The following is a 26,202-nucleotide window of genomic DNA, read 5'->3' as shown; positions in this document are numbered from 1 at the left end:
AAATGATTGAAATTTCTTTGTTTTAACTAAAGAAAGGAAATATGGTGACATCAGCGTAGCTCTGAGAGCTGGGTATGTATCCATTCTCATTTTTTCTCATGGCTTGAAGGGACTGGATTTTGTCTTCATCAGCCTTGATGTACTAATTTTTTTTTTTCCATTTCTGATGTCATTCATTCATTGCTTTTTTGGGTATTCACCTTGGAAGAAACAATGAGGTCAAGCTATTAATGGCTGCTGGTGTTTAACTGTGTCATCTAGATCTGACATATGCACATAGATACACGTACATAAGGTGACAGATGCTGTTGGGTATCCTGAGCTGTAGGAAAGTACTATTTTGAGACAATGTTAAAGAAATATATTCAGATGGTCTCCCCTTTCATTCCTCCATCCTTGAGACTGCTCACTCTCTTGTTTTGACTAACACCTTCCCTTCTCCTATCTCTTTTGAACAGTTGTATGGTTCCCATGAACATATAAGGGTCACATGTGGAAGGTTGCTCTCTCAAACCAAAGCACCAAAAAAGTGGATTCTTAGTGGGCATGAAATCCAGGGAATTTGAGAATTTCTTGATATGCCATAGATTCAGCCCTTGGCCTGTCATGTATTACCTAGCAATTAAGAAGGTCTGACAGAGGAAAAAATAACATAACTCTGCCTCTGGAGCCACCTCTGACACAAACAACAAGATGTGCAAGAAGTGGATTTCAAAGTCATTATCTTTATAGGGGCACTTTTGTGTATACAGCCTGCAGGACTGGGCAACTCAGTATTATCTGAGACTCTTTTGAATCTCTAGGAGAGTTTTTATGCTTTTTCTGTAAAGGAAAAAGAAAGACTTTCCCACCAGAGCACACTGAGGAGGAGACCAACACACAGCAGTGAAAGCTGCTCTGAGAAACACTGTGAAACTGAAGAATTAATGCCAGGCTGTCACATAGCAAAGATGTTTAGCCAGCAGTGGTGTGCATGGCACAGCTTGAGAGTCGCTGCTAAAAGGCTGTCATTTAGCAAAGCATTCAAGCAGATGTTTATTCCTGTTCCTCTTAGAGCATCCCTGCTAATGCGTGTTCCTAACTCCAGCCAGGTAGGTGGGTTCTATCAATGGCATTAGGTTTCTCACCTGGACTGAGGCTCAAGGATACATTTTGCCATGGCGTTTCCATCTGGATGCGTACTGTTAGCCCGAGAGATGCCCCAGTTTTGCAAGCAATTTTTCCAGATTTTTTCCTCTGGGCACAAGCAATACACTGTCTTTGCAGAAAAAGTCCCATTGTTGGATTTTCGAAGCACAGATTCTTTTAGGTAAATAGTTCAAAATTCAGGAGAGTTAAACACAGTTTCCTCAGAGTCACTGATTTCTCTTTCAAAAGGAAAGCAGCTGACAAGAGCTTGAGATTTGCTATGGCTTGGTAGAGGGATGAGAGGCAAACACTGTATGTGAGGACATCTCAAATGGCACTGGGAGCCATTTGCACCAGCCACTGTGGTTGGTGAGCAGTTAAAATAAACCTGATGGAGTCAGTGAGGCATGGAGAGCTGCTCACTCAGCTTGAGGAATGTTTCCTGCCCTCTCCAGTGCTGAGCCATGAGGAGGTTGTTGTAACCCTGGCAGCAAATGTGCTTGCTAACCTCTTGGTGATGACTGCCTTCCTCCACTCTACGCCACACCTTTCAGTCTCCAAATGATGAAATAAAAGTGATAATAAAACTGTCCTATGTGCCAAGCAGGCTGGGGAAAATGGTACTGTTCCTGCCAAAGAGCTGAACTGGAAAAAGCGTTGCTCTATTTTGTAATTTCTTGGGTAAAAGGAAAAATTCTTTACTCTTAAGAAAAAGAAAAGTGTCTTCCACAGAAGATACTCTTCACCAAGTTACATCAGCTTTCAGTGTGATCACATTTCAAGCCTAAACAGCCTTGAAAGACTTTTTTTCTTAAATTAAGATTCAGTCTGGTTCCTGGTACCACACTGGGATATAATGACTGAAGAAAACGAACATCAATTATTCACAGTCTATTGGAGAAGCCTTGTATAAATTATTCACAGAAGACATTCTGAAGCTGGCTGAGATTATAGGAAACATTAATAATGAAGCAGTGATTTCCTCTTGTCCCTAAGCTTTCTTTTTTTCTTCTCATCCTGTATTTTGGTTGGTCCTCAGTCCCATGTTGTGTGGACCCTAATGTCCCAGGGTATTGCTGAACAGATGCCTCTATGTACTTGTCCTTGGCCACATCTTCCCCTGCAGGTCTGTGGCATGTGTCTGCTTAACCCAGCAGCTGTTCAGAGGGACAACTGCGGGATGCTGCCAACCTCATATTTCCTTTCTGAGCTACAGTTTTCACCTCTACCCATGGGAGGCTGAGATAATTCAGCCCAGGCTCTGTCTTCAGGAGATAGCAGCATCTCACCTGAATCCGAGGCAGTGGGGCTTTGGATGAACAATATAGGAATGGAAAGGGGAGAGATGGAAAGTCAGTGTTTGAGATTATTTTTCCTGTGCATTTTCACTGGTTTGGTTAGCATTGCTCCGTTGCTACCCCCTTCTAATGTTGTTATAATCTGGCAAAATCCAGTCCTGTGTCATTTGTAAATGGCAATGTATTAAGAGCCAAGAGGAGATGGAAGGGTACACATGAATGTGCAAATGCTCAGTGGCAACAAAATAAACAGAAGAGCTGAAATGGTTTTAGGTATCATAAGTAAGAAATGTCTGGTGAAAAATGTCTGCTGAGAAGAGTGATAGAGGCAGAAGCAGTGGGTCCAAGTGGTGTGGGATGGGAAGCTACCTGGGAAGACACAACACAGAGTGTCCAGGGCTGCATAAAGGAGGAAAGCAATTGAATATATTATAGGTTTGGTGTTGGAGAATGCAGGACACTGAGGCAGCTTTGATAACCCTTCTGGTGAAATAACAAATATTCTGATCCTTCTCACACCATGGCAATATCTGGGAGATATTCAACATGAGAAAACACTCCAGAGGAAGGTTTCAGACCTCAGAAGAAGTTGAGTAGTCATATAGACATGAGAATCTGGTCTGTTGGTGCAGTTGTGTTCATTATAAGCCTGTCCTGACCTCCAGCATCAGAAATTTAAGCAACATGAGATTGTTAGATTCAGCTACTAGAAAAGAAATATGCCAACTAACATTGATCCTAGTCCACCAAAATCACTGGGAAGGCCACAGCTGTACTAAAAGGCAGAACATGACCCTGGAGCCTTGCAGTCAAAGAGCAAATGAGGCAAGCTTGTTTATGGTCTGCTTTGCCCTCTGGGGAGCCATTTCCATGTCTGCAAAGTGATTGTAGAGGGCTATCAGGTCTGCAAAGTAATGTATTGCAAACGCTCCTTGGAAGTGGTTACACAGTGGGCAGGGTGCCTGCTGCAGGATGCCCCACATCCATGGTGTGTCCCAGGAGGGAAGTAAGATACCATTGCTTTGAACTCACAGAATTTAAGAGGAGGGGGATTAATTAGATTTACTAGTTTGACCTTGCAGGCCATTAAAATGCACCCAGTTAGACTGATGCTGAGGCTGATAATTTGTATTTGGCCTGAGCTTTTCTTCCCTATGGTGTCCAGTTATGGTATGAAATGTCTGAGAGACAAAGAGTCCATCACACGCCATGACAGATTGTTCCAGCCATCAGTCATTCTTCATAATAAAAATGTATGCATTATTTCCAATTTGAATTTGTTGGGGCTCAGCTTCCAGAAGGTATTTCTTCTTATGCAGCTCTCTGCTTGATTAGAGAGTCCAGTGGGATCTTGTATTTTCTCCCCCTGGAAATTCTTGTATAATAATCAAGTTGACTCTCAGTCTCCTTTGGGTAAACTAAACAGACTAAGCATGTCAGATCTCTCACTGCATGACATTACCTATAATTTTAAAAACATTTAAAGTCCTTTTGTTTTGCACTGACCTCTTAAAAACTATATTCAACTATATTCGGTGTAAGAACAATCTTCTTGCCTGTAATACACACATTTCATCCTACACATCTCTACATCCATCTCTAAATATATTTGCAGATCTCATTAACACCATTTTGCATGTCTTGTCAGTGGAAGCTCTTGATGAATAGCGGATGCACTCTGACTCTCAGGCTTTTTGCTCTCCGGGACACGTTTCTACCTTCTGCAGACTTTGAGTGGGCTTGGGCTTGCCAACAGATCCAAATTGCTCATGTTACTTCAGGGTTTATCACTCTGTCAGTCTTGCACCTGCCAATCTTAATAACATTGCTTTTCTATTTGTCTGCAGATCATTGATAAAAATGTGGACAGCCATCAGGCTGAGTCCGGAGGCAGGCAGAACTGCCCTTTCCTACCTGCTCAGTGATGGTTTCCCACCCACAGCCCTGTCTGAAATCTGTTACTCAGGCAGTTCTTAATCCATTTAAGATGTGCTTTACTGGTGGTGTGTGGTACATTCTTCATCAGAATGACATGCAAAACCAAGTTAACTGTATTAGAAACCCTAAGTCAATTACATTCACTCAGTCACCTTTATCAAGCGACTTGTAATCCTTTTAAAGAATGAAATGAGGTCTGTTTGACAAGACTTGTACAATGGTTTCAGTGGGTATTAATACTGTAGCGCTTGTTAATTTTTTATGAAGTGAATCCAATGTCAGCTTTATTGCATGCATGTATAAATGCGTGTTGCTGCCTGTGGCAATGTCTTTACAGCATCTTTTGTGACCTAGACTGGTTGTCTGTACAACTCACAACTTTTTTTTTCTCTTCTGTATTTATTTTAAGAAAGCTACACTTGCAAATCACTAATAATTGCACCGCTTTCACTGGAGCTACTGAAGGCATCAGTGTATCTGGCACCACTTAAATTTGAGAAGAAACGTCTTCTCAGTGAGGGTGACAGAGCACTGGACCAGGCTGCCCAGAGAGGTTGTGGAGTCTCCTTCTCTGGAGACATTCAAACCCCGCCTGGACGCCTTCCTGTGTAACCTCATCTGGGTGTTCCTGCTCCGGCAGGGGGATTGGACTGGATGATCTTTCTAGGTCCCTTCCAATCCCTAACGTTCTGTGATTCTGTGATTCTGTGACCACAGATACAAGTGGTCTGTTGTGCTTTTCTCAGCTGCCTCTGAAAATGTTCTCAGTTTTAAAAATGGCCATGGTGTGGCAAGTCATGAAACCTTCTAGTGCATTTTCACAGTTTTTTCACAGAAAAATCAAATTCAGTCTTCATGGTGTGCGTTGCTCTGTGTAAGTTGGTGTGTAGCACCCAAACTGGTATTTCAAGGTGTAAGAAGAATGTTTGCAGATGGAGAGGGAGAGGGAATAGTAATGTCCAAACAAGATCAGCAGTGTTGTTTCTGGAAAAGATTTTCAGAATTACCTGTGTGATTTAGCAGCCTCAGTTCTATTTTCCGAAACAGGGTAGATGTATAAGAAGGTATTCAATATGAGCTGAAAGTTAAATATGGACTCTGGGGTTGGGAGCAGGTGATGTTCACAAAGGCTACATCTAAGCAGGGAGCCTAATTTTCCCTCTGGAGTCTGAAGCAAGAGGGAGGGCTTAGAGAAAGGCAAATCAGAGCACATGCCTAAAATATATGATTTATATTTCCTTAAGCTTCACATCGCACGTTAAGCTCCTACTTGGTGATGTTGTCCTTCCCACTGACAGCAGCTTGCACGTGTCACCACCACAAACACAGCGGTGCTGTGATAATGTCAACCATTTCTGTGGACAAGCAGTCACTGGATCCATGCTCAGCTACGTATTAGGGAGAGAGAGCATCCATGAACAAAGGCAAAGTGCCAGTACCCTGGGACAGATCATCTGTCTGTGCCCTGTCCCCACCCTGGGCAAGTCCTCCTGGGCCATCATGGGGGACATCTGCTCTGCAGGGTCCCTCTGAGCATGGCCACAACCTGCCTGCCTCCAGTTGGGGCACACTCCTGAACTGATGCTGCTTAGATTAAAGAGAGTTTAGCCTGGCTTTTGGTCTCCCCGATTGCTGGAAGAGCAAGTTGTGTGACACGAGGAAAGGAGACCATCTCCGTGCTCATCACACATCACGTTTCCTCCCCATCCCCCTCAGCTGCTCCTGACTGCCTGGAATGAGACCAAAGGATGCATCTGTTCTGACGTCGAAAGTGGCTCGTGTTGCTATTAACCATGTTCAGCCCCAAATTGAACGTGGCAAGCAGCTGGCATGCTCAGAGCTAGTTTGCTTGCAGACATATGTGTTTTGACGGGAAATGCTGCTGCCTTTGAAATACAGTTCTTAGAAAAAAGAAAAAAGGTAATTCTCCACCCAAATAAGAAAAAGGCTCGGCTCACTCCTGGGAGGTGAGCGATGAATGGCAGTGTCGTGTAGCAGCCTGCCTGATCTCTTATACCCTTTTTTCCTCTAAAATGATCAGTCTGCAAGGAGTTAAAAGATATTAGTTTGGTTCAAGCAATAATCTCCACTCAACCTCACTGGAATCGAAGAGGAGGAACTGCTGCCTTCTGTGTCTTCATTAGGGCAGTGGATCACTCCCAGTTACTGACTTCTTATTTAAAATTCACAAATCTGGAATGTGTGGTTAAGCAGCACTCTCCAGTTCTTGCTAATTTAAAAAACATTGCAACTTTGGATATGTCATGAGAGAGCTCACTTATTTATTATTTCCCTTCCTGATGGCTTCTCTGTGCACCCTCCAAGAGAAAAAAATAAAGCAGTATTTATTAATAATGGTAAAACAGTGAGTCAGGACACCTTTTATGCATTTAAGGTGCAAAGCTGTACAAGGTGTGGTCTCAGTTCACACAGGAAAGTGCTCTCTGTCGTGTACCACTGCTGACACAAAACCACCTGCCCCCACTGAGAGTGGATTATTTTTCGCTGTCAGTCTTTCACAGCAATTCATTGTCGCAGGATTTACTTGCATATACCCACCTTAGCACCCATTCCTGCTTTCCTGCCCACTTCCTTCTTGGTCTATCACCAGTGAGCAATGGGGTTAGAAAAACAGATTTCTTAGTTTGAAGTCCACTGGTTCAAATTCAGACTATGTTGATATGACCAAGAGGGGAAAATGACTCTTTGGCAAATCTTTCCATCAAAATGAACCTTTTATCTGCATTCCAATGCTGCCGGTCAAGGACAATTGCACAAAGAAATGCTGCGAGAGCCAGAGCAGAAATGGGAGCCTGAACTGCAGTTGGATTCAGATGGAAATGGATGTTGCGGCAGCCATGACTTTATCAAAGTACTTACAATCAAACAAGATTTTCTGCCATTAGATAAACATCAGCACATCTATGGAACTGCATACGATGGGACTTCAGGTGGCATCAGTTGTTTTGGGCCAGTTTCACCACTTTGGCTAGCAGTCTGGTCTTGTCCTACAGTTTCTCAGACTGAGTTTATGTCTTGTCAAGTGAGTTTATGAAACATTTGTCACTGCACAATGTGGCATGCGTGAAACAGTAAAAAAATCCACCATTTCTTGGGTTGTGAGTTGTGTGCATTGCTCTGAATCCTGCTTTGCCTAAACTGGCACAGTTAATTTTAAAAAATCTGCAAGTGATACAGGAAATATGTTCTGCAGAAAGAACTCATTTGTTTTCCATCCAGGATGTTCAGTCTCAGAGAAGACATGGTGCAGCATGGGGCTGGGGGAAAGCGGGATGATCTGATGTTGAAATGAGCATCCAGGCAGGAGCTGCTATTCCCAGCACAGACACAGGGCTCCATTGGGCATACAGTACTTCAGCTGCTGCCCAGGTTCCTCTGTATGATGGGAATATTCCCTTAGCAGTTAGAGATGTGATCAGACTGGAACAAGGGACATATAGTTACTTGGAGTAAGTAATTTTAAAGACACTGGTAAAAAAGCACTTTGTGAACATTCCTTGTAAATTATACTTCCCCTAGGTACACATGGCTTTAGTACTGTCTTTGCTGTGCTGGCAACCAGTGTTTATTTTCTCAGCATGCTAGGAGCACCCCAGTCAAAGATCCCCGTTTGCTAGACACAGGCCCATTGGTGATCTTTTCCAAGACCACCTGGTCTACCAGGCAAGATGTTCAAGGCTTTGTAGGCAGTCTCTGTCTGAGGAGAAATGTGAAGAGAGCCTTGGATTAGGTTTGCAGCTCTCAGCCAAGGTTTGCAGTGTTAAATCACAGTCAGCGTGTTGCTGTGCTCTCTTCTTAGCTACATGCAGGTGGGTAAGACGAGTCTGCTCTGGCTCTCAGGTGCTAGTGACTTTTAATTGAGTTCAAGGTTTAACAGGTGGGTGAGAAAGGGTGAGGAGAACTGTATTACAAGCCCTCATTTCACAGATTACTTTTGGACACAGTCTATGGGCAGAGATTTCGTTTCTAAATTCTTGTTTTGCCAACAGAGACGAACTGCAAATCAGGAGCTGTCAGCTGAGATTTGGTTTCAGTGCTGCCACATCAGTGAAATAACAGGCACTGGTGAACGTCTCAATTTTGCTGCCAATGTTGGTAGTTCAGCTGTTGTGTTGCATTCCTGTTTGATTCCCTTTAGTGACAGTTCTCTCGTAATTAATTAAATGGCAAAAAAATTAATGGAAATTAATTGAAATTAATTTCTCCATTCATATGTTGGAAACAATTGTCTTCCCAGCTTTCTCCTGTGCTTCTGGTGAGTACCTGGAGATGAAGAACCAGGTGTGCAGCAAATGTGCCGAAGGGACCTACTCGCTGGGCAGCGGGATCAAGTTTGACGAGTGGGATGAGCTGCCGGCAGGATTCTCCAACGTGGCGACTTTCATGGACACGGCGGTTGGCTCGGCTGAGGGTAAAGCCGACAGCTGCAACAAGTAAGGAGTCCTGTTTGCATCTGGGTTATGCAGCCATGGGTCAACCTGATGCAGCTCAGCAGCACAAAGCCAGATTAATGACTCATCTGAGCTCTCCAGAGCGTAAGCAGCCCTGGTAATGCCAAAGAGGAGTGGCTGGGAAGGGAAATTTTTAGCCATCTCTTTACTGTCATCATGGTCTCCTCGGGCTCATCAGCAGCTAGTGACTGTAAGACCAGCCTGGATCTGCTCTTATTGGTAGCTGGAAAGCTCCAGGGTCATGGTAGAGTAAATGGCTTAAAGGTACTTTCACAGGCTATTTAAAGACCCAAGGCTGTTTCTGAGTGTAATTTAAAGTATGTTGGACCTACGGGTAATAAACCTTTCCTATTTAGGCTGAGTCCTTAATTTCTAGTACCGTATCTTTTTCCATGCAAAGTGTTAATTATAAGTATTATTTTTTACAAGAAAAATAAATAGGAATCCAGTAATAAATTTATATATCCACTGCATTCAGCTATTGTGGGATTCTGGGTTCTTTATTAATTAACGTGTTTTTGTATAGTAGTGTAAGAAAAGTCTCCTCAGTGTCTGTGACCTCAGCTGAGGCTTGTTTTGTTTATGTTCATCAGCTCTTCGTGGACACCTCGAGGGAATTACATTGAGTCGAACAGGGATGATTGCACAGTTTCTCTCATCTACGCTGTGCACCTCAAGAAATCTGGTTCTGTCTTCTTCGAGTACCAGTATATCGACAACAACATCTTCTTTGAATTTTTTGTAAGGTCTTTTATATGATTAATCCAACTTTATATTGTAAAAATTCAACCCATATAAAGACCATCAGAAACAGCTTTAACTCTGTTTACATTCCCCATATATCCATAGCTTGTCACTGCTGAATGAGATAAAAAAAATATTTTATTTCTGTCATTTATGCTGCCTTTTGGGAATTAATTTCAGCTTCAAAACTCAGGCTAAACTGATCCTATCTACCATGCACTGGGATTTTTCCGTTAGGCGTGATGACTGTCCCTGTTACTCCAGCCTTTTACAAGGCAGCTCTTGGTGGCAGATGCTTCAGTTTGAGGGTGTTTGGCTTGAGATGCCTTTGAAGGGACTTGAAGTTCAAAAAGACTTCTTCCAAAGTAGGCATGCGGAACTTGAGGCACTCCAAGGCATTAATATGTGGAAACCTGAGCTTTAGTTTTAGGTCAATTTGGGTCATAGCAATTGAGATTAAAAGAAAAACAGGAGAAAAGACAAAAGGTTGTTCCTTAAAAAAAACCCAGAAACAACAGTTCTGCAAAGAGATGTAGGAGTAAAAATTCAGATGACTTTCAGTAGAAATTAGGCTCTGAGGATGTGTCTGCATGGCAAAATGGAGGGGCTGGGGTCAGTGGCTCTGAAATGGGAGCAGCCTGGCAGGGCTAGCACCATTTGTACCCAAATTACTAAAACAACTCAGCAGGAACAGGAATGGGAAGGACAGCCATGCCCTGCCCATGTGGGTGATGGGTGGTCCCATGGTCTGGGAAGCCGGAGCGTTCCCAGCACCAGGCTCCACAGTGTGATGCAAATGCCACACGTCACTGAGATGCTTTGGAAGGTTTCACCACCACCTACGTTGTTTTCCTTGGCGTGTTGTAGCTGCCGTTTGGGGCAGAAAAGAACTTAAAGGGAGGGCAGTTCAGAGTAGGAGATGACTGGAAATTTTTATTGTCTTCTGTTATTGCCTCTCTCCCTGTCTGGTGAGCTCTGATTTCATCTGAAAAATACAGCTCATGGTGTCTCACATGAGTGTGATGCCTTAGCTGGTGTTGCTTAATGTTTCTTGAAGCTCAGAGAAAAGTGCAAAGTATCCTTATCCTTAGTAAAGATGGGAAAGGAAGTCAAAAATAACATGCTGGAGGCATCCTCTTGCTGCTACATTAGTGCAATCTATTGCACTTAATAACAGTCAGTGCAGGAAATAAATATTATTTAGCCATTTTAGTTTTCACAGAATCACAGCATGGTAGGGGTTAGAGGGCACCTCGAAAGATCATCCAGTCCAACCTCTTTCAGAGCACGATCACCTAGACTAGGTCACACAGAAGTGCATCCAGGCGGGTTTTGAATGTCTCCAGAAAAGGAGACTCCACAACCTCTCGGGGCAGCCTGTTCAGTGCTCTGGTACCCTCACAGTAAAGAAATTTTTCCTTATGTTATGTTGAACCTCCTCTGTACTACTTTGTGACCATTGCCCCTTGTGTTGTCATTGGGCACAACCGAGAAGAGTCTGGTCTCATCCTCCTGACACCCACCCTTTAGATATTTATAAGCATTAATGAGATCCCCCCTCAATCTCCTCTTCTCCAGGCTAAACAGACTCAGCTCTCTCAGCCTTTCCTCATGTGGGAGATGCTCCAGTCCCCTCATCATCTTTGTAACTCTATGCTGGACTCTCTCCAGTAGCTCCTTGTCCTTCTTGAACTGAGGAAGCCAGAACTGGACACAGTATTGCATTAGTGGCCTCACCAGGACAGAGTAGAGGGAAAGGATAATCTCCCGCAACCTACTGGCCACAGTCTTATTAAGGCACCCCAGGATGCCATTGGCCTTCTTGGCCATGAGGTTACACTGCTGGTTCATGGGCAGCCTGTTGTCCACCAGGACTCCCAGATCCTTTTCCTCTGAACTGCTCCCCAACAGGTCAGTCCCCATGCTGTACTGATACATAGGGTTGTTCTTTCCCAGATGCAGTACCCTATGCTTTCCCTTGTTGAATTTCATTAAGTTTCTCCCCTCCCCACCTTTCAGCCTGTCCAGGTCACACTAAATGGCAGCACAGCCTTCTGGAGTGTCAGCCACTCCTCCCACCTTTGCATCATCAGCGAATTTGCTGAGGGTACACTCTGTCCCATCTGTTTTAGACTATCCTGCCTTCTTCACGGGGAGAAAGCAGAAAATACTGACAGCTTTCTGCTGTCAGATGAATGTACCAGGATTATGAATCCTAGGTCCAGTTGCTTTACTGACTGACTGATCTTCTACTGCAATGGAGCAAATTTATTGTTTCTCCAAGCACTGGTTTTGAAAATGGCTTTTTGATTATGACTTCTATCCATATTCCACTCATTCACTTCCTTAAATTTATCCTTCCCCATTCAGGAAGCAGTGAGAGGTACAGTCCTTTATAGAAATGCCCATGTAAATAATTCCTAATCGGCCTTGGTATTTCAGCCAAACCATATTTAATACTCCTCTAAAAGTCCATTTTTTTTCTCCAGTGGGTCTTTGTACTTAAATATATTTAACAATAACACTTTAGCTCTGGACAGTGGCATTTCAGTGGCAGTGGCTTGCAAGCTGCCTGGAAGTGGTGAAGTTTTTGGGCTCTCCAGGTGCAGGTGGATGCACTGTTGGTCTGAGGGTAAGCGAGGAGATGTCCTCAACGGTGGGAAGCAAGTGAGGATGCTTATAGTTAGATACCCAGTGCTTCTGCAGCCTGCCCTCCCCAGGCTATTTTACATATCAAAGCCCTTTACACGTTGTAAGAATAGACTATATATTCTTATATCCATTTTGCAGATAGATTGGAACCAGGACACAAAGATTCTGTAGCTCAGATTGCGCAAGATAATTAGAGATCTACTTTCCACTTAGGTGCTTCTCTCACCTCATTTCCTCAGTGCTGATCTTCTAGGTGGGAATTAAGTCTGCAGATGCTTTGGAGGATGTGGGGTTATGTGACTTACTTCAGGCTTGACGTGGAGCAACTTTGAGGAGGATGCTTGACTCCAGGTCTTCTGAAAGTATCGAACTGGCCTTTCTCCCTGGTGGAATAAAAGCTGAGTAATTGAATTCAGAGGGACTTGATATTTTTTCTTCAGAGAAGACAGTTACAAGAAGAAAGAAGTGGACTGGTGTGAGATGGTGCACCAAACCCTGCTTTGAGGAAAGGCTACTGAGCTATGCCGGACCTGGGCAAGGGACAATCAACCTCACGCGTTTGCCAGGGCAGACTCTCCATGGCATGTTGCTCTCTCTTGAGAATGTTACTCTCATTCCTGGTGATGTCAGTGGCAGGGAGCCAAAGACACAGCAGATATTGGCTGCAGAGAAAGCAATTTGTCTTCTAGCTTTGGCCCATCCACTCCTACTTCCCCTCTGGCTTAGAAGCCCGTGACCTCTGGAATTTAGAGAATTGGGTCTTAGTGGGCTGAGGAGAAGGGGGCAGCTAAGACAAGATGCTCAGCATCTGAGTATGACCAGGTAGAGAGAGGACAAGGCTGAGGTCTTCTCCTCCTGCTCTTTTTTTCCCATCTGCATCAGAGGTGGTTACTGGAGGCACTGCTAAGCTGCTAGCAGGTTTTGAAAGTTGTTGTTTTTTTTCCCCACAAATAAGGCAGCTGTTGTCCTAGATATGTAGACAACAGGAACAAAGTTGAATCTTATCATTCCCTGCCAGCAGTCATTATGCTGACAGAGAGATGCATCCGATTGTGATCACTGATCTTGTGTTTTTAATTAACAGATACAAAATGACCAGTGCAAAGAGATGGAGTCTACAGCAGACAAGTGGGTGAAGCTAACAGACAATGGGGAATGGGGCTCTCATTCTGTAAGTGTGCAAAAAAATCCTTTATGAAGCTTTTTCCATTTATAAATGTCTGTGATTTCCTCTGAGCAAAGAGCAAACAAGGGCCAGATCCTGTGAATGCATCTGAAGAAGCACAGCTTGCCTATGACTGTGGACAAAGCCACTGAGATCTCTAAGGGGCTGATCCCAAAGCAAATTATATAGATGCAAGACTTTGTATTGATTTCCCTGGGCTTTGAATCAAGTGTTTTATGAGGTTAAATAGATTTATGCAAATCCACATGGCACAGTCACTCTGCATGATTGTAATTGAAATTTTCTACAACAGTTATTTGCTCATGAGAACACAAGATTGCTCCCTGTTGCTCAGCAGAGTGGTGCAAGTGGTATGTGTATGTGGAGGCAAGCAGGATGGGCATTTTATTCTCAAATGTGTCCTGAAGAGCTGGACTGCACCCAGCTTGTGCTCTGAGGTGACTTACCTGGTTGAAAAGCTAGCTGGGAGCACCAGCATGGCTCTTGCAGCACTGATCTGAGCACGTTCACGCTGGGAGCCCTTTGGCTGGCCTGTGACCCCTGGAGAGTCAGTGTTTGGGGAGTGGGAGATACAATATGCTGCATCGCCACTTCGCTGATTTTTTGGTCTCTTTATCCTAGGTGAACAAAAATTGTTGTCCTGCCACACCTATACAGCACTGTTCTAAATTTCGTGATCATAAACCTTTATGCTGGTAGAGTTTATCCCTCTTCTTGTGTGAAGATATAGCACCTTCAGGCCATTATCACTGTGTTGACAGTAGGCAGCCTGCACTGGGCTAGTAGACATGGCACAGCTTTGCAGGCCAGGCAGGGTCTTGGTAAACCTGCTGCTTTTAGTGAGTGCAGTGATAACTGTAGTTACATAGGTGAGTTGAGGTCAGCAGGCACCAATGCTGCTGCTGAAAGAGGTGGTCCTGCCTCCCTTCTCCCCCTTATCCCAGCCATGTTGCCACCAGCTCACTACTTTCTGTGTCAGCACAGGGGTTGTGCAGCTGTTTGCTGAGCCATGCTGTGAAGACAAGTAGGTCAAACCAGTTGGAGACAGGGTTGTTTTCTGCATCTCATCTGCTGTTAAGGGTCAGAAATGAGCAGGAGGGATGGGACTGCTGCTGAGGACATTCCTGGTTTGTGCCTAGCTTACTGATCATGATGCTGTAGTGTTAGATGGATGAAGATCTTGATTTTTAAAGCCAATAAACAAAACTTACTTGTGAGCCTGGATTTTTGAACTCTGGGTCGTGTTCGGTTTCATTATAAAAGTGTATCTAAAGCCTTTAAAAACAAACTGACTGACTATCTGAACACAGAGCTAGAGATAAAAGCTCCTGAGTGCCAGGGGTAGCTAGCTAAAGGCAGGAGCAGCTTTCTCCCAACTCTGCTTACAACAAGGTCAGAAACAGCTCTTGGTGTTTTTCCACAAAACTGGGGCATTGAGAAGCTTTTTTAATAAGGTACGCTTAGGCACTGCTCAGAGATGTCTCTACAACATCTGCCTAACTGTCTCCCCGTTACTTCTTGACTCACTAAGCAGCTTAGGAAAAGCCAGGATTGCTGTTAGGATGTAGAATACTTCCTGAGTAATGGAAGTAAGAGATAAAACTGTTTCTTGGTGAAGGGATGTCTGCTAACTGTCATGTGTTGTTGCAGGTAACTCTGAAATCAGGTAGCAATATCTTATACTGGAGAACAACAGGGATTCTCATGGGGTCTAAAGTAGTGAAACCAGTTCTGGTGAAAAACATCACAATTGAAGGTAAGTGATACTTGCCTTTTAGGTCATACCTCACTCTGTCGTCACAGAGTTTGCCAAGTGCTGTTTCTGCTGATGTGCCCACATCACCGAAACAGCTTTCTTAGCCCCTTTATCCCCTATCTCCTCCTCTAAAGTGTCGAAACAGAACAGCAAAACTTCACACTGTCAGGAAAAGGCTGAAAAATTTATTTAGCTGGTAAATGATGCCGTCTACTGGAGAAGACTGGCTTAGCAAATAGAGGGAAAAAGAATAAACAGATTTTGTTTTATGTAGTGTAGAAAGACCTGGTTCATGAGTTAGCCTCTCAACAGTGATAAGCAGATGGACATATTCATTAGAGCAGTGATAGATAAATTATTATTTAAGTAATTTAATTAATTTGGGATTGCTCTTTCAGTCCAATTCTAAGTGTAATCAAGCTTGGAGTGTCATATAAGGTTCTTATATGGGTCAGACTTGCATTGAGAAGCAAAGATTAAAGGCCTAAATCATGAATCAACAAATGCGAAGCATCTAAAGTGAGTGGTGAACATCTGTGGTTTTTAAGCTGTGTTATCCAGCTTGGGAGTTTGCTTTCCCCCAAAAGCAGGTGGGCAGTAGTTATGGAGCATACCTCTCTGTATTTCAGTGCTTTACCTGCAATTTACCTTACAGGAGTTGCATATACATCTGAATGCTTCGCATGCAAGCCTGGTACCTTCAGTGACAAACCAGGTTCATCTGGCTGCCAGGTGTGCCCAAGAAATACTTATTCTGAGAAAGGAGCTAAAGAGTGCACCAAGTGTACAGAAGAACTGTATTACGCAGGTACATAAATCAAGTGGGGTAAGCAAAATCAGAAGAGTCTGAGTGTATAAGGCCATAAGCTGTTTCTGTGTGCAGATGTGAAAACGGTTTTATCCAACAATTAAGTTTAGTCTCCAGTTGAAATGCAAATGGAAAATGAAGATGTAGCTTCCAAAAAGCTGCAGAATGTACTTACAGACCTGATGGCTACACTTGATCTTGGCTAGGATCACTTACATTAACACAAATGGATGGAGTTCTTTTGTGACCTCGAGAGGAACAGGTCTTCTGAAGGATGATAACAGTCGTGCTGTGCCCTCTCGTGGTAATTTGTGTTATCGGTTGGTGATGAGCTGAATTGGCTTCATCACTGTCTTTAGACTTGTCATGATTCTGAGACTCTCCTTTTCAAATCCTCTCCTGGCCATCCCTGCCTTCCCTGTGGTTGGAAGATGTGGTGCTCTAGTGGCAAACCCAAGTCCCCAAAGTCCTCTGCATTCCCAGCTGTGGTTAGCTGGTGATCATAAACAACATGGGCAAAATCCATTCTTCACGGCCAAAATACCTTCAGTTTTCTTCCTTCTAATTGTCTTACAAGAAAGTTTTTGAAGAATCAGTTACTGACAGTAGCACCTGCTATCACAGATTACAACAAATGCTTGAGGACTTGTGCCTACTTATGATAGGAATGGGAATTTTACAAAAGTATTGGGAAGAAGAAAAACTGGGCCAGTGTTGTAAGGAAGTTTATAATGACTTATAGTGTTTTTGTTCCTTATCAAGTGAGGACATATTTCCATGCTTGGCAAAATACACAAATTACTGCTTGAAGGTGAATGTTTGGGATGAGTGTTTGGGTGATTCCCTGGTTACACTGGATAAATGAATTTCAGTGTGACAGTATAAGCATAGCTGGTATTTGCCCTCTTACCTCCCTCCGCCACCCCTCCCCACTTCAGTTCAAGGAAAGATTAGTGTAGAATCCATTAAGAGTTTGATATTTCATTCCTGTTTTGTATTTTTCTGCTAACTCACTTTAATCTCCAGATTTAAATCTTGTTACAGTTGTTTTCAGGGACCATTTGGCAGTTTAACATCTTATTTCTCGCTCTTTCTTTTTAGATGAGGGATCCAGTGCATGTATAGCGCGTCCTCCATGCACAAACAAAGACTTTTTCCAGATCCATACCCCGTGTGATAAGGAAGGAAAAGTAAGTAGAAGGCATGATACTATTTTTAAGCTCACTGTGATCACTGTGATCTCTTGATTTGAAAACAAGGTAGGGTTTCTAGGAATCTTTCCCAATAGCTTTCACAATTTTGCTTCCAGCATTGAATCTCTCTGAGGCTTTTGGCTTGTCCTTTATCTGATTTGTCTCCAGGATTTATCCATCTGTAAGAATCTGCCTGTCTTGGGTCTGCTTAAGGGATCTGTTGTGGTGAAATGCTAAGTTCCTTGCACTTGTGATTAGTCTGACTGTGTCACTGGTGCTACCTCCATGATTATAAAAACCCAGGGTTGGAGCACAGGGTGAAGTACCGTCCCAGAATAAACCCTACAGTTTAGTTGTTAACAATCTTTCTTACATGCTTCTGGCTTGTGACAACTTGCCCTGTCACAGCAGTGCCCAGGCGTGATTCAGGTTCTGCCATGGCACAGAAGCATTGGACATGACCATACCTATTTCAGGTGGAAGAGTGTTGGGCTGCATAGGCATGATGTGTATCATGTGTGTATGTGTTTTAGCATCAACGAAGAGCTATATTTTATGTATGAAATAATGTTATAGACATAGCCTGGGAGTATTTGTGTGCAGCAGCAGAGCTTAGCTGCTAGTAATGTGCTTGCCTCATGGGATGCCTCGAAACACCTGAACTCTCAGTAGACTGTTTAACCCAGATATCTTAGAACCTCTGGGTCTCTCATAGAGGGACCTGCGGGTGGAGCAGCCTGACTTTGGAGCTCTCCTGCCCTTTGTCCCAGCACCCAAGTGGGGATTTTGGTGAGATTTGGAAAAGAAATGGAACCCAAAGAGGTGTAGGCATGTGATCAGTCCTGCTTTGTCTTTTTTCTTCCTTTTCCCATCTCTTTTAGATCCAGATAGAATGGCAAGTAGTCAAAATCCATAGCCTGTAGGTTGCTGGTCTAATATTTACTGGCAGGATGGAGTATTTTGGAATCTTCTGGTCAGCCAGTTTCAAAATGCAGCTGAGAATTCATGAACTTGAATAACCAAGCATCAGTGAGTTTAGCCCTGGAGCTTGCAGGCTTTACAACCTGGTCTTGACTCACTGATCCTTGCTTTGTTAACGTCTTGTAATGATTTGAGGAATTAGCAGCAGTGTTCACTGCTACACCCCCAGGTACTGCTTTGATTGCAGTGGATGCAATTAAATTAATCTTGTGGATGACTGTGTCGCTGTTCTGTGCAGTTCAAGGCTCCCCAGCATTGAATAAGTTCCCACTGTTGACCCTCTTCCTGCATCCTCAATGGCTTTTCCCTTCAGTGATGGACATCACCAGAACACAAGGAGGGTCTTTCTGCAGACACCTTTCATCTTCCAGTTGCAATGGCAACAAGTGTCATAGATGCACAGATACTGGCTGGGTTTTCAGGACTGCTTTCACCACTTAGTGCTCTGCATCTCTGGAAATCAGTTCAGGTTTGCTGTACTCCCCAGACGTTGCTCCATGTGATGCATGCCAATGAGAGGGCCTGTCTCTGCACCCAATTTCAAGTGAACAGTGGCTGTAAAAAGAGCCAGCCTAAAGGCCTATTGATCCATCACTAAAATGAGTCAGGTTTTTCACTGGACATTAGTTTGTTTTCTTCCTCCTGCTATCTCCGCTCCATGGGACCTCAGGACATTTAAGTACTTGACTCCTATTGACTTTTCATCTGTCTTCTGCTTTAAAAATCCCAGGCTGATTGCTTCAGCCCCAGTTTTAAAAACCTTCACCTGCACGGCTGTGGGCACTCTCTGACCCTTTTCTCTCTGCTCAGATGCAGTAGGATTGTGTTAGTGTATTGTGTGTCTGGACTCTGGACAACCAAACAGGTACTTTGCCAGCTCCTTAGCCTTTTCGGTTTAAATGCTGTGCACCCTGGTGCTGCTGAAGCATATCTGGAGCAGAAATTCCTCTAAGTGTTCAGGAGCAGCAAGGTAGGCTGATCCCTAAAGGACAGACACCGCTCTGACAGCAGGAACAGTCCCAGAGCACATGAGCAAAGCGAGCAAAGCAGACCCATGGCCAGTGGCTATATTCTGCCAAGTTTGCCAGACAAGTCCATAGTGATGAGGCAAGAGCAATGTCAAGCTGGAACATCAAGTCAGTTAGGACGTGGATCAGCCAGAGTACAGGACTTGGCATAGGCATGGCTGTGACACAGCTCTGGGAGGGACAAAGACCAAGAGACTCAGCTTAAGTGCAGCTCCCAGGAGCTGAGGCCTGAGCCTACCCTGAAGCTTCTTCCAGCTTTTTTTCAAACAGCTTCAAGGCTGGTCAATACCTCTTGAAGAAGCCTGTGTTGTCAGAGGACTAACCTTGAGCAGAAGCAGCTCAATGCCTGGGATAGCAGGGGCAAGTGCTTAGGACCCTGAACCAAACTAATAAGATGAAATTTCTCCTTCCAACCTCTGTACTCTTGCGTCTGGCCTCAAGGATCTCTAATTGCACTGCTGGGATTAAAGGGTGGAAGTACCTGGAGGGAGAGATCTGGCCAAGTGAAAGTCTTGCCAGATGGGTTTCTCCCCTCTGGAACACAAGTAATTTTTTTCTTGAGATATTAAACCCTTTCAGAGATAGACCCAAAGAGAGATGAAATTTTAAACCCAACTCTACAGGTGATTCATCTCACCTAAGCCTTTTCATGAAGTTGGAAAATTTGTGTCTTGTCAAAGAGAGATGATGACAGAGAGGTGAAGTGGCAAGGACTGGCTCATGTTAGTGTTCATAAACTGCTCCTTGCAAAATTGGAGGGACTGGAGAGGGGTTGGGAGAGTTCCTGTGTGGTTTTTACATTTGCTCATTAGGTGAAAATGACTGGAGAGAAATAAAGACTGTTCAAAGAACAGGCTAGTATGGAGAAAAGACAACTTGTGATGCTCTCTGCTAACAGATTCCCTCCCATAAAGTGCTATAAAGTGCAGAAGTTATAGGTAGGGTCACTACAGTTAAAATACATGGACTGATTTTGCAGGTAGAATTATTTATCTAACGTAACTCAGAAACATTTTTGTGGGTAAATCCACTGGATAAATAGGAATGAACAGCAGTAATTGTTTTAAGCTTCACATTTTTGCTTGCTCCTAAGGCCTAATGTTGGAATTGTCTGTGAAGCCAGTCACTTCTGTTTCCCTTCTTTGACCTTCCCTTTATTGTCCTGGATGTGCATGATTTGTTCTTAACCTAATACATTGGGAATACGCTAATTAAATTTAGAAGGGGGACCTTGATTGCTGCATCTAGTCATAAAGCTTCCTAACACTTCAGGTGAGCTCAGTGTCTTCTCCTTTCAGACTCAGATCATGTACAAATGGATTGAACCCAAGATCTGCAGAGAGGATCTCCCTGATGCATTGACCCTACCTCCTTCTGGAGAGAGGAAGGATTGTCCACCCTGCAATCCTGGCTTCTACAACAACGCCTCATCTTCTTGTACTCCTTGCCCACCAGGCACATTTTCAGATGGGACACAGGGTAGGAGTCCACAAAAAATTTCCTTGTGTCCTTTGAAGCAGTTGTCTGCTTGCATGCAACTTAGTTTAATGATACATCATCATAAACTAGAGCTAATTTTGCATAGAATACTTATTAAATAACACTGGAGATAGTTAGCTGGATATCTGTTTTCTCTCTGAAGCCCTTTCTTATCAGGGATTGCTGCTCTTAGTTGACCTGCTGTGTTCTGCATACATTTCTTGGCTGATATAAACATCCTGAGGGTTATTTTAAGGGATTTTGAGAAGGGAATCAGAGCTTTTACAGTCAGTAATTCCTTCTCATCTATTCTTCTGTCCATGCCAAGTTCTTTCCTGTGAAAAAATATCATTTTAAGCAGTGTCAGATTAGTGCCCTGTCAACATTATCTAGCCTAAACTCTGCCTTGTTGATTCTGAGAAGTATTGGCCCACTGGTTACCTACAGCATTTTGTGGGAACTCATGTTTACCAGGATGATGACACCCTCAGCTGAAGCCATTAAAAAGGAAGTGTGACTTGGGGTGTCAGTTGCAGGTTACTTACCACAAGGTTATGATCTGCAATGTATAAAATGCTGGTCTTGTTTCCACTTTTCTGTCCTGATAAGTCTTTGGCTATCTAATTATAAAAAAATACATTATTTTCTTTGCTCATTACTTCCCTTAGAGAGTAAAAAATGTAATGCCTGTGTTCTTTAAAACACTGTTTGAGATATGCTTTGTCTGTGTGATTTCCTTTCCTGCCTTCTCACCCTGTAGAGTGCAGAGCCTGCCCTGCTGGAACTGAACCAGCTCTTGGGTTTGAATACAAGTGGTGGAACATCCTGCCCGGCAACATGAAGACATCTTGCTTTAATGTCGGCAACTCAAAGTGTGATGGGATGAACGGTGAGCCAAACTCTCCATGTTGTTACACACCCGTCTTTCTCCTGCGCTGATCACTGTTGTAGTGGAGCACACATCAAAATTAATATGCTCTTTGCTATGGGAGTTGCAACACAGTTTCCCCCCTTTTCTTTAATTGCACCAGGCTTGAAATTTCCCATAGGAAGTAATGTCACAGTATCACAAAGAAGGAATGAAAAATCTCTTGTGTACCAGAAGAGGGCAGGAGCTGCAGCGTGTGTGAAGTCCCTTCAGAAAAGGACCTATTCCACTGTAGACTTTGATGCATCTGAATATTGCCACTGAAAAAAACCCCAGAACTATTTGACTTCTCTCTCGTTTATCTCCTTTCATGTTTTGTGATAACTATGCCTGTCGAGGTCACACATAGTTCTTGTGAAAAAACTTAGTCAGAGTCTGTGATCTTTATTCATTTAGCATTCTCTCTGCACATGTGCCAAGATTGCAGCAGAGAGCAGTCACAGCTCACAGGTGAGAGTGGTTCTGTTCAGGACTTCTCCCACCTCCAGCCATTTCTGAGAGATCTTCCTCAGTCTGATCCGCCTTGTCAGGCTGGTGTAACTCAAGCTTTGAATGATGCATGTTGAGCAGAGAGGCACTGAAGTATATGCTTAATGTTTGACACAAAGATTCATTGATTCATCTGTTTAAAGACTAGAAGAGATCAGATGGATCATCCCCCTTGAGCTTCACAGCATAGGTCAGGGAATTTCAATTGCTTTGCTGATTTCAAGGTGGCATTTGCCTATAAAATCAGCAGTTAAAACAATTACTAAAATTTTTAATTCAGAAGCATTATTATACTGCTCTATAGTTTATACCAGATATCTTTAAAATGTACTAAAGTACTGAATTGCTTAAAAATTATGGTAAGAGAGTTTTTTTGCCATATGACCCAGAAACTATCCATTTCTTGAATTTTTTTTTCTTTGTCCTATGAAGGTTGGGAGGTGGCTGGTGATCACATCCAGAGTGGGGCAGGAGGCTCTGACAATGACTATCTTATCTTGAACCTGCACATCCCAGGATTCAAGTAAGGAACATGATTATTTTTTTTCTATTTCTCATTTATCTCTGCCTCTTACACCTATTTCATGTTATTCCTGGAATGAACAGAGTTTTCCTTTCTGAAATACAATGATGTCATGAATGAGAGACAAGGGGAAACAAGTGGAGAGATGTTGACAGCACAGGAGAACAGGACATCCCACCCCACCTGGGCCCTCAGACAGGATGAATTAGTTGCTTGAGGTGCTTGTGCCTCTCCTTTGTTAAAAGAGCAAGCCTAGGCTCCTAGCTTAGACCAGGTGCCAATTATTAAGACAGGTAAGGCATGGCAAAGTGAACCTCACCCTCCCTTTGCTGTATCTCAGCTGAGGGACTTCTTACCCCCATGAGCAAACTCTGATTTTTGTTTTACAGTATGAGCAAAGAGTAATTCAAAGAAAAGAGAAGCAAGGGACATAACTGTGGAAAAGTTTGACATGTTGCAGTTTACTGTTTAGTACTTTGCAGGGGAGCACCGTGAATAATTCTGGTTTGCACAAAACCCCTGGATGTGTCTCCCACCAGTGGAGGTCAGATGCAATTGAATCAATGTAAATCACTTAAAAGCATTTAATGCATTTAAGAAGTAAGATTCCCTGCCAACACAGCCAAATTTGGGTGTTGGCTATAAGGAGGGAACTGTACCATAAAGAAGTCAGACACTTAAAAAGTAATCCTGCTGCAGAGCCACTGTGCAAAACCTGGCCTCCGCAGTTCTGCAAGGGCAGCTTTGATGTGACAGCACTTTGGCTGCTTCCCTGCTGTACAAAAAGCAATTTGAAGGATTGACTGCTGCCTGTCTGGAGAGCACCTTGTAAATGTTTTCTTCCTTCTCTGTTAAACAGACCTCCGACATCAGTGACAGGAGCAACTGGGTCAGAACTAGGACGGATTACTTTTATTTTTGAGACCATCTGTTCAGCAGATTGTGTGCTGTACTTTATGGCAGTAAGTGAGACGTCTTTCTCCATGACTGAGGACTGAGCCTGGTATTCCATATGTCACTTTAGTACCTTTACATCAACGTGATTAGTTGCACTTGGTTTATTACGACTAAGATTAAGTATGAGATTAGTTTAGTACCTGCATTGCCCTTGCAGGAAGGTTTTAATGAATGGCCTAGCAAAATCCCTCCACTATGCAAGTTGTGAACCATTCCTGGTTACCTGTTAAACTGACTGATAAAATTCTCAGTGTGTCTCACGCAGCTGAGTTAGCCTCCAGAGGTTTAACAGAGTCACAAGTCAATATGTGGGACAGAGAGATAGGAAACGGTAAATTTGGAAGTTTAATCTTGATCCTGTCAGTGACCTGGAGAATCGGTAGGGCAACAGACAGACTATTATTTGTGAAAGCAAATTACTGTGGTTTTTATTTTCCTTGTCTGCTTATGGAAGTCCATCAGCTGAAGAAGGTAATGGGATTTGCAACAGCTCCCTTGCCCCTGCCATTGCAAAGGGAAGCTGGTCTTTTTTTTTCTTTTGTATTTAGTGGTGCTTTCAGGAGTCTGCTCTTACTTTAAAGAGAGTGAAATGGGAATTAGGTGGTAATTTAGAGGAATCTGCCTTTCCCTTTCTGTGCTCTGGTACCCATATCTTTTATACATAAACAGGATTTCAAATCTGAAAGAACCACTGTGCTGAATCTGTCCTCATAATGTTTATAACCTGCTGTAGGACCTTGAACTTAACTGTTGTGTGAACTAGAGCATCTTTTGGAATAGACACTCATTCTCAATTAAAAAATTGCCAGTCATGGAAAACAGAATAAATATATTTGCCCTCCTTTATTAAATGTTAAATGCAATTGTAAAGTACTTTGTAGATATTAATCCCTTTATTATAAAACACTGGTGTTTAGTGTAGTTTGACCACACTTTTAGTATGTTTAAAAAATTATTATGCCCATTTTATAGGATGTTAACCGAAAAAATACCAATGTGGTGGAATCATGGGAAAGAAGTAAAGAGAAACAATCCTACACTCACATTATCTCCAAAAATGCTTCCTTCACGTTCACCTGGGCCTTTCAGAGAATAAACGAGGGCCAAGATGTAAGTACCTCTTTATGTACAGGGCTCTACATCACAGCTTTCCTTGGACACTCACCGCAAGAGCTCTTACCCTGCATTGAAGCTCACAGACTTCTTGTAAAGGGTGCTCAGCTGTCACCATATAGCATCCTCTGGGAGGCGGCTGTGGATAAACCATCTGTGCTGAAAAACAGACACATGCATAAGTCGATCCCTGAATTGGTGTAGTGGTGCATGGCACTATGGTTAATGTCTGCATGCGATGGCGCGATGACACCAGGGTGGTTTCCTTGGCTCTCATTCCAGAGCAGACAGTTCATCAATGACATGGCAAAGATCTACTCCATCACAGTGACCAACGCAGTGGATGGAGTCGCCTCCTCTTGCCGGGCCTGTGCACTGGGCTCCGAGCAGTCTGGCTCATCCTGTGTGCCCTGCCCAGCAGGACACTACATCGAGAAGGAGACCAGCCAATGCAAGGAATGTCCGCCCAACACCTTCCTGTCCATCCACCAGGTCTACGGCAGGGAGGCCTGCATCCCGTGTGGGCCTGGCAGCAAGAGCAACAAGGTACAGAAACTGAGTGTCTCTGAGCGATGGGCAGACAGGGTTTATTGGGATATGAGCCCTCAAAGGGCCAGTTTTAGAGCTGTCCTACACTTACATGCCTTGTAAGCATTGTTGTGTAATTATAACCAATGATCTGACTCTTCCGAATATGTCCCTACTCTAATTTCTATTTGTAAATATGCAATAATTGTTGGTTGACAGCTGACTGAATATGAGCCGGCAGTGTGCCCAGGTGGCCAAGAAGGCCAAGAGCATCCTGGCCTGTATCAGAAATAGTGTGGCCAGCAGGAGTAGGTAAGGGATCGTCCCCCTGTACTTGGCACTACTGAGGCTGTACCTCGAATACTGTGTTCAGTTTTGGGTCCCTCACTACAAGAAGGACATTGAGGCACTGGAGCATGTTCAGAGAAAGGCAAGAAAGCTGGTGAAGAGTCACTGGAGTCATTGAGGCACTGGAGCACAAGAATTATGAGGAGCAGCTGAGCGAACTGAGGTTGTTTGGTCTGGAGAAAAGAAGGCTGAGAGGAGACCTTATCGCCTTCTACAACTACCTGAAAGGAGGGTGTAGTGAGGTGGGTGTTGGTCTCTTCTCCCGAGTAACAAGTGATAGGACAAGTTGAAATGGCTTCAAGTTGCGCCAAGGGGGGTTTAGATTGGATATTAGGAAAAATTTCTTCACTGAAAGGCTTATCAAGCACTGGAACAGGCTGCCCAGAGAAGGAGTGGAGTCACCATCCCTGGAGGTATTTAAAAGAGATGTAGATGTGGTGCTTGGGGATGTGGTTTAGTGGTGGACATGGCTGTATTAATAGTTAAACACAATGATCTTAAGGGTCTTTTCCAACCTAAATTGTTCTGTAATTCTAATAAGAAGATAAAATTGACAACACTGGCTGAAAAAAGTTTCATTTCAAGAAGCTGTACTTGGGACAGTGTAAGAACAGGGCAAGCATATACATTACTTCTACCTTACACTGTCCTAG

The 26,202-nt window shown here is 43.5% G+C and overlaps 1 protein-coding gene across 1 annotated transcript in view; it reads left to right on the top strand.

The window, feature by feature from the left end:
* LOC104545273 (UPF0577 protein KIAA1324-like) overlaps positions 1-26,202 on the top strand; it is a gene marked incomplete at its 3' end in the record, with an annotated part of 40,423 nt that overhangs the window by 6,888 nt on the left and 7,333 nt on the right. Inside the window, exons 2-13 of the mRNA XM_010190369.1 lie at positions 8,623-8,818; positions 9,430-9,577; positions 13,317-13,403; positions 15,069-15,174; positions 15,830-15,982; positions 17,084-17,172; positions 20,483-20,663; positions 21,424-21,552; positions 22,513-22,603; positions 23,463-23,565; positions 24,533-24,670; positions 24,956-25,219. Of these exons, the coding sequence (XP_010188671.1) occupies positions 8,655-8,818; positions 9,430-9,577; positions 13,317-13,403; positions 15,069-15,174; positions 15,830-15,982; positions 17,084-17,172; positions 20,483-20,663; positions 21,424-21,552; positions 22,513-22,603; positions 23,463-23,565; positions 24,533-24,670; positions 24,956-25,219 (1,653 nt within the window). The remainder of the gene's footprint in view (positions 1-8,622; positions 8,819-9,429; positions 9,578-13,316; positions 13,404-15,068; positions 15,175-15,829; positions 15,983-17,083; positions 17,173-20,482; positions 20,664-21,423; positions 21,553-22,512; positions 22,604-23,462; positions 23,566-24,532; positions 24,671-24,955; positions 25,220-26,202) is intronic.

The sequence above is a fragment of the Mesitornis unicolor genome, unplaced genomic scaffold (genome assembly GCF_000695765.1).
Source record: "Mesitornis unicolor isolate BGI_N332 unplaced genomic scaffold, ASM69576v1 scaffold3148, whole genome shotgun sequence".
NCBI classification, from domain to species: domain Eukaryota; kingdom Metazoa; phylum Chordata; class Aves; order Mesitornithiformes; family Mesitornithidae; genus Mesitornis; species Mesitornis unicolor.
This window is presented reverse-complemented; position numbering and strand designations above follow the sequence as displayed.